The 8,572-nt window shown below is 41.5% G+C and overlaps 1 protein-coding gene across 1 annotated transcript; it reads left to right on the top strand.

The window, feature by feature from the left end:
• The first annotated feature begins 125 nt into the window (after positions 1-125).
• On the top strand, positions 126-7,237 carry SMIM20 (small integral membrane protein 20). Its single transcript, XM_080631265.1, has 3 exons — positions 126-264; positions 3,053-3,109; positions 4,390-7,237. The coding sequence occupies exons 1-3, from the start codon at positions 156-158 to the stop codon at positions 4,425-4,427; spliced, it is 204 nt and encodes a 67-aa protein (XP_080487391.1). The 5' UTR covers positions 126-155; the 3' UTR covers positions 4,428-7,237.
• The last annotated feature ends 1,335 nt before the right edge of the window (positions 7,238-8,572 follow it).

Here is an 8,572-nt window from a genome sequence, read left to right on the forward strand (position 1 = left end):
CCCGCCTCGCCGAGGTCCGCGAACACCGGGCTGTGCCCCGCCGGTCCGCACGGGGGCGCTGCCCGCCGCTGTTGCGGCGCCAGGCCGGCGGGACGGAACTTCCGGTGCGTCCCGGAAGTAGGAGCCACATCTGTTCCGGGTTGTGCCCGCTTGCGATGGCGGGGCTGTACCGCACGGTCGGTATCTTCGGCGGTTTCGTGGTCGTGGTGGCGGCAGCTTTTTACCCCATCTACTTCCGGCCGCTGCTAATGCCGGAGGAGTACAGTGAGTGCCTGCGCAGCGGGAGGGAAGTGGTCCGGGCCCCGTGAGCGGTTTGTGCCCCGCTGCGGGGCAGGAGGGGAAGGGAGCGCGGGCCGGCCCGCCTGAGGGTGCGCTGGGGCTGCCGGTGGGTGAGAGCGGCCGAAAGGCTTCTGCTCGCCTGGGAGATACTTAAAAACCCCAAATAAAACTCGTAGTACTCTTGTTTCAAGTTACAGGCCAGTACGTGATCAGGGACACCCTTCATGAAGTTGTTAAGAGGACGGAAATGCAGTTAAAAGTTTCGATCAGGGGGCTGGAGCATCTCTCCTGGGAGCTAAAACTGAGGGAGTTGGGTTCGTTCAGCCTGGAGAAGAGGCTGCTCAGGGGAGACCTTAGAACCCAAAGTTCCCAGTGCCTCTGGGGGGCTTATAAAAAGGATGGGGACAGGGCTATAGAACACGGAATGATGATTCTAAATTTAAAGATGGTAGATTCAAGCTAGATACAAGGAATACATTTTTTTACAATGAGTATGGTGAGGCATTGGAGCAGGTTGTAGATGCCCTATTCCTGGAAACAATCAAGGTCAGATTGGGCAACTCAATTGGGCAAACTCAAGAGTTTGAGCAACGTGAGCGAGTTGAAGATGTTCCTGCTTATTTTGGGGGGAATGGACTAGATGTTCTTTAAAGACCCCTTCCAACCCAGACAAACCATTCTGTGACTCTTTAAGTGGAGTTATGTTTGCCAGCTGCAATTTAAATGTTTATCTTAAACAGTGCTAACAGATTCTGTGCCGGTTGCGATAGTTTGCTAGAGCTGCTCTCGGTCTGAAACTGGCTGTTGAGGAGAGCCCACTTTCCTGCCAGGACCACACAAAACCCGCCGAAGCCCGTCCCTGGACGCTGGGACCAGGGAGCTCTCGTAGGCGCCTGTAGGTTCGGGTGCGAAGCCCCGCTGCTGCCGGCGATGGCTCCCTCTGCGCCGCGGGAGCTGTAGGTGGAGCACGCGTGGCTCCTGAGGTTGTGTTAAGTACCGCGGAAGGGTAAAGGTTCTGGGTAAAAGTTCTGCCTCATCCCCTTGCTTCAGCTTGTACAAAAATCAGCAAGCTGTTGACGACAACCTGAAGATATATGTGGTTAATCTCCTGAGACAACTGAAGCGATTTCTAGGAAGAAGAAAAAAAAAGGAAAAGGGTAACAAACTTATTGATCTTGGAGAGACTTTAGCCTTGCATCAAAGCTGATGTAAAATTTAACTTGCAAGCAGATTTTTATTTAAGGAAGCTATGCTTGTGAAGTTGGAAACTGCCCACAAAGACAGGTTTTCTACTCTGTGTTCCCATTTAAAAACCTTATTCTTAATTTTTGCTTATGATGCACTTTCCAAGAATATAATATCAGAAGTGAGAGTGCGTTAAGGAAAGGAGACAACTAGTAGACAACATCCTCTTTTGTAGTTGTGTATTATGTGAGCATGTGTTCCCTTGCAGGTTAGGGATTTTTTTAGTCTTGGTTTAGCACATAAGTGATGCACAGTTAGCAAGTGCTTAAATTTTCTATTTAATATGTAATTCTAAACTTACTGCTTGCTGCTCAAATTCTTCTTTGATCTGGCCTTTACTTTTTTCTTATGTGCTTTTTTGATGCTTACCACTGCATGTGAGAGAAGCACAAGCATTAGTTCTCATAATACTTGAGACAGAATTTCACAGTGGAATTTCACAGCTGTGGTCCTTGAGCAGAAGTATTTTAACCTCTAGGGTACAAAGGATTTGATTTTTCAGAGTGCAGTATAGTAAGCTGTATGGTGACTTCTGTAGAAGCTTACGCCTTCCATTGCCTTGAGCTGTGGTGGATATTCAGTATTTCTGCATTTTAGAATGCTGGGTCTGAAGCTGGACATCATCATTAACATCACACAGTAATCTTGCAAAATGCAAGAATGGATTTTTAGTTCTCTGGAGCAACAGCTGGATTTGCCTCCAGTGCCTACCCCCCTTGCAAGTAGAATCAGTTACTGTGATATGCCTGCTAGTTTCCAGTAGCATTAGGCTTGTACCTAGACAGCCTAATAACACATGGTGCCTGACCATTCTCAGTGGGATAGGATGCTGAAAGGTTTCAGTTTTAAGTTGAGCTTAGTTCTGAGTTTACTCTGAGAATGTGCACCCTACAATTGTTTAAAGTCCAGTGGTCTGGGCAGAAGGCTAATTCAGAGCTTTGACTTCCTGCTTCAAAGTACCACAGGGGTGAAGTGCTTAACTGGTGGGGGGGGAAAGGAGGTGCCTTTAGTAAAGGGAAATAACATAGTTTTTGCCATGTCTTGTCTTTCAAGTGGTTGAATCTTTCAAACAAAAAAGAAAAGCCTGAGACAGGCGCATCGTAGGGAAAAATATCCCTCCAATACTTAAATTTTTACACACAGTAATTTTGTAGATGCTGTCATGAAATCTGCATGTGGTAAGATGCAAAATCTTTCAGGGCCTGAAAATCAGGGTTACTGATCTTGGAAAGAATAAATCTTCTAAAGAGTTATGCTGAGCCTGTGAGCTCCTAAAAATACTAGTCCTTATATGACATGTTTCGGCATATTTTGTTGAACAGTAGTCATTACTTTAAGATTTTATTGTTTGTAATCTCTCAAAACAGACAAGCTGTTAGTTTATCAGTGTATTAAGACTACATTCCATCATGTAGGTGGATACTCAACAGAATTTTACTGTGTAGCATGTAGAATGAATAAAATGGGTGCACTCAAGATGTCTGGTATTCTTTCTTCTTAGTAGTGTCCTTTCTGTTCTGTTTTCCAGAGAAAGAACAATCAATAAACCGAACTGGGGTTGTTCAAGAGGATATTCAGCCTGCAGGTATACTTGATTCATGTGTTTGCATTGATTGTTTTAAAGACCTTCTTGAAGTAAGACTGGAATACTTACATGGATTTAAATAATACAGTAAAGAATATATTCAAAGAATATATATAATAAACTCACCATGAATTTTTTTTTAGGCTAATTCTTGAGTTGAAATTGCAGATTAATGAAACTTGTTTTAAATTGGCTTAACCAGCCAAATGAGTTGCAGTAATTCTGTTAATTTCACACTTTCTTCAATAGATGCCAGTTTCCATACTAGAAATTAACTTCTGAACCGGAGCAACCAAGAACCAGGGGTGAGCTGAGCTGTAGTTGTAAAGAATACACTATTGTACCCTGGTTTGTGGAGTACTGCTTTACAACTCGGCTGAAAAACAATTTATGAGCACTTTGAAGTACCTTTCAGACCTCATGGGTTGGAGGGATGAGGCAGAAATCCACTACATACAAAGAAAATTTGGAATTGATTTTTTGATCCCTGTTGCCCGTAGAAGGGCATATGAGGGGAATAAAATTAAAGTATGGCATACTGTCCTTGGCAGTTCATTGTTTCATGGCTAATGGAACTTATGTAAGGTTAGCACATCTTGTTTAAAGACATGAGAGTGCTTGTCTTGATGAAATAGCTCATATCTGAGTATGTTAAAGGGTAATGTATTCCTGTTTTTAGAAAAGCCTGCCATCAGCATCAGGGGAAAACCAAACAGGGTTAATGCCGTGTCATTACTACACATATCAGTTAAATCATTGGTTCAGGACTTATTTTCCAGGAAAGTGGTGAAATGCTGAAGAGGAGTAGGAAGGGTATTGTGAAATAGAAGTCAGGTAAACCTGCCTTTTTTTTTTATTAAACATAAAAGAGGACTGGACTGGCTCACTTATCCAAGATGCTGGTACCTGAGGACCGGTTCTCCTCATTATAACTTTTCCATCTAAATTTAGCTGCTGATGAGAACTTATGAGATCCACTAGATGAAAGTGAAATCTAGACAAGTTCAAGTACGAGGTGCAATTCTAGATGGTTCCAGCAATATTAGAACACCTTACCTATGAGTGTAATAGATTTTTCCATTATCTGAAGCTTAAGATCAAGAGGAAGTTGCCTTTTAAAATATTTTTGCAAGCTTAAGCAGAGCTGTGAGTTCAGGGCAGAAACTGTGTGGTTCCTTATTGTTTTGTACACCAGGCTGCAGTAGCAGACCAATTTTCTCCTATTTTTTCCTCCAACAGCCTAGTTATGAACTGCTGGTATTCTCATATTTGATTTGTAGGGTTAAAAGTGTGGTCTGATCCATTTGGAAGAAAGTAATGTTGGCGGCTGGGTGTATTGCAAGGCAAAACTGAAGATGGACATCTTCAGCCATTTCTTCTTTCACTGAACTCTGTCTTTGGGTGTCCCTGGAGAAGAATTCTGAATATGCTGTGTGGGCACGTGAGAAGCAACAACGGCTACTGCGTGAAGTCCTAAGAGATAAACTCGTGCTAGTTTTGAGAGAGGATACTGGGACATAGTGCACGGACTGTAGAGAGCTGAATGATTCTTGAGATTAGAAGTAAAATATTTGTTTCTTTGAGAAAAGGGAAGAGGATTTTTTTGTTAATATGTAGACACTTGTAGAATAAATTATGACCGGAATAAATCATGCAGACACTGCAGTTTCCTCCCTAGTTTGAGAATTATTTTTTGTGGATTTATTATGAAAACATGCTAAAAGTATATACTGAGAGAGATCAGTGCAGAAAATATAACAAGGTGAGTGTAAATTTGTACATTAAAATTTCTTCCTTTTAAACCAGTGTGTACTTTTTAAATTTGTTTCGCAAGTAGGCATGCAGGTTAACCTTGGCCAAGTGCTGCCCAGCCACTCTCTGGCTCCTCAACAGAACAGGGGAGAAAATTGGAGGAAAAAGCTTGTGGGTCCAGATAAACACATGGAGGTTGCTTACCAGTTACTGTTGCAGACAAAACAGACTCAACTTGGGGTAAATTAATGTAGTTTTAATAGCAATTAAAATAGATTTGGATAATGAGAAACAAAATTTAAAATAGCACCTTCCCCTTGCCTCTCTTTTTCCAGGATCAGCTTCGCTCCTAACTCCTCTGTTTCTTCCCTTCCTGGTCCCCTGAGCAGTTGATGGGGGGTTAAGTCAGTTCACAACAGTTTGTTGCTTTTTCCTCCTCATGTTTTTCCCCTGCTCCTGCATGGGATCTTCATGAGCTGCAATTCCTTCAGGAAATAGCTGCTCCAGTGTGGGCTCCTCCTCAGGCCATGGTGTGAGTATCTGCTCCAACATGGTCTTCTCCACAAGCTTCAGGGAATACCTGTTTTGATGCATAGAGCACCTCCTTCCTCACCTTCTTTCCTGACTTTGGTGTTCATATGGCCGTTTCTCACATTTTTCCTCTCACTCCTCTGCTTGTCTGGTGTTCTCACAAAGGTGCCACCTGCTTGGCTGCTGGGCTGAGCTGTGTCTTGCAGTGGGTTCTTTGCAGAGCCAGCTGGAACTGTTTGTGGCCAGCATGGGGCAACTCCTGCAGCCTGCCTTCCTTGCTGCCAAAACCCTAACTGGTACACCTAATCCAGGAGGTTAACACCAGACGTTTGGACAAAAGAACAGATACTTTAAAGAATCTCTTTTTGAAAGCACTTTTCCATGGTGAGCATAATGATACTTAGAACAGGCTAAAGGGTTGCCCCTACTGAAAATCCTTACCTAAATTCCATGTCTCTCTAAATAACCAGTTCTGAATAAACTATGTGTTTTCAGATTTCAATGTAAATAAACAGTCTATAATCTATAGTTACAGTCTATAACCTAACCAGTGTTGTACTCAAGTACAGATGTAGCATGTACATTTAATTTGAATATGTTGTTTGATGTTTTTGTTGCTTCATCATGGTACACAACATTTTAAGGACCACTGCAAGATCATATATGTTATGAAGAATGTATGCCTTGTGAGTGTTACTTACGAAGTCAGTAGTTTGTTATTTTTTTGAACATCACATGTTTATTAAGGTGACAGATGAAAGACTGGATGTTCACAGTGTTCTTTCCCAAACTGCTCGCTGTTCTGCTACTTGCTATTCTTTTTCTACCTGTCATTACTGCTCCCCTCCCACTCAAACACACATTTCCTCTTTGAGTTGATTTTTTTCCCCCTAGTCTCCTGTTACCACTATAAGCATTACAATTTTTTTTGTTTGCTTGCTGGAAAAATTAGATGAAACTTGATTTCTTTGAGTTCTCGGGTGATTTCACACGATGGCTGAAGCTGGAGAAAGTGTACACATTCACTGTAGGGATAATGACAGATGTTTCACTATATACCACAGTTACAACTGCTAACACTGTCACAAAGCTAATTCAGTGTTTGCTAGGAAATGAAGAAGCAATTAAATTGAGGAACAAACTGGTTTTTTAATCACTTAATTCTTCAATGAAACTATGGAAATGAGGGAGCCTTGGGTTCTGTTTTCTTGGACAAAACATTATAGAGATGCATCAGTTTCAGCAAAGTTGTCTAAAGTATGTTTGCAGTGGACATACAGTATTGCTTAAACTCGGGCTCTCCATCTATAACTGACTAGCTGCAAAACAAGGAGTTTCTGGAGAAACTGGGAATTGTTAAATAATGCTGCTTCTGTCACTTGGTGACGCATGCTTAAAAAACATACGTCATGGTAGTGTGAAACAAACTATTCTTCGGGATAAGTGATGTGACAGAGGATATTAAACTACTGAGTTAGGAGATAAGATAATCTGCCTGTCATTTACTTTGTGAAGTTGAGCAATTTGCCGAGTCTGGATCTTGCCTAGAAAAATGTTGGATGGTTTCAGAACTGGCTGTTGCTGGCAGGTGCTGAGCCTTCTGCCTTCTTACTACTTAAACATTGCAAAACATTTGAGTACGTGAACTCAGTAGTGTAGCATTTATAGAACTGTACGTGTTTGTTGGTCTTGATTGGCAAAAAATCTTTTTGAGTTTTGTGATTGCCTGTACAGTATTTGCAACAGTGTGTATCACATCCTGAAGTGAACCTGAACTCTGGAAAGCATTGGTTTTTATGATCATCATTTCTTACTTGCTGTGTTCCACCTAATAAAGTGGTCTGATTGCCCATGTCTTTAAACTGTTAGAGCAGTGAATGTGTTTTTCAGATCTTTGGTATTCTGTCTGGATAAAACTGTCAAGTCAACAAGGAACATACTGCAATAATTCTCCAGAACTATTTACACTGAAATTTTCTGTGATTGCTCTGGGGTTTGCCAGCTGCCTGGAGACTTGCACAAGACTCAGATGGGAAGTCCTGATCCTGCAGCTGGCTTTCTGGGCTTCTGTGACAATGCTTTGTTTTGCTCATGGACACTGGAGATAAGCCTCTCCTTCTCCTAGCTACCCAGTAACAGATGAAGTTAAGTATAGCAAATTGTGCCCCCCAGGACTCTCCTTATCTTGCTCTGAAAGTAAGAGGTTTTGCTACTTCTGTAGCCTGCAACAGCTGTCCCTTTTCAATGCCATCATGCAAAGTTGTTAAATGTGTTTACCATGATGCATAAATCTATATAATTATTAGTACTTGGGAGAGACTAGTCTGCCTTCTGCAGAGGAACCCACTGGGTCCACCTGATTGTTCTGATAGAAAGGTTGGGACAAAACATTTGATAAAAATGCCTTTTTAGGATTTTTTAAAACAGTTTTTGTAACTATTCTGTAATACAAATGCATTTTTGCTTATTTATGCTAGTTGCAGTAAGAACAGCAAATAGAACTTCAGCCTTTGGAGGACTGGAGGAAAGTTTTAACCTGTGCTTTGATGCCCCAACAGGGCATCATTGTACTAAGTTTAGGCCTGCAGTTGTATGCTGATAAGTTATGAAATTACTAAAACTTGTGCCATGAAGAGCAAGTCTGGCATTTTGGTCTAAACACAGCTTAGTTTCAGAGCATTATAGACTGTTGATGATGCAATGAAACCCTCAAGCACAAACTCTTCAGAAGGAGTAAATATGGCAAAAGATACTGCAAGCTGCCAGATTATACATAGCAAGAAAAATCCCATCTACTAAATGTTGTGTATGTTTTATTGAGATTGTTCACACTGATGAGAGGACATTTTTTTCTGTCCTACTCAAAGCACATTGAAAAGACTCCAATGAACCTCATAATTGTTATTGTACATATGGCCTTCCACAAAATACAGTGAAGAAAAAGAAGCAGTTCTCGTGATTTGCAGTCTTCTAAACCAATATAAGTAATGTATTTTCCCCTCTTGCAGTCTAGCAATCATTAACTACTCATTTTCTCAGTACTGTGTACAGTCCTACTGACCTTCAGGTTAACATGCAGACACAGCAGTAAATGAAACACTGTACTGGCTTTTTCTGTGATGCCAGACATCCCAAATAGTATGTTTGATAGTGGAAGGAAATTATTTTCTAGCTTCTGAG

The sequence above is a fragment of the Psittacula echo genome (genome assembly GCF_963264785.1).
Source record: "Psittacula echo genome assembly, chromosome: 1".
In the NCBI taxonomy this organism is placed as follows: domain Eukaryota; kingdom Metazoa; phylum Chordata; class Aves; order Psittaciformes; family Psittacidae; genus Psittacula; species Psittacula echo.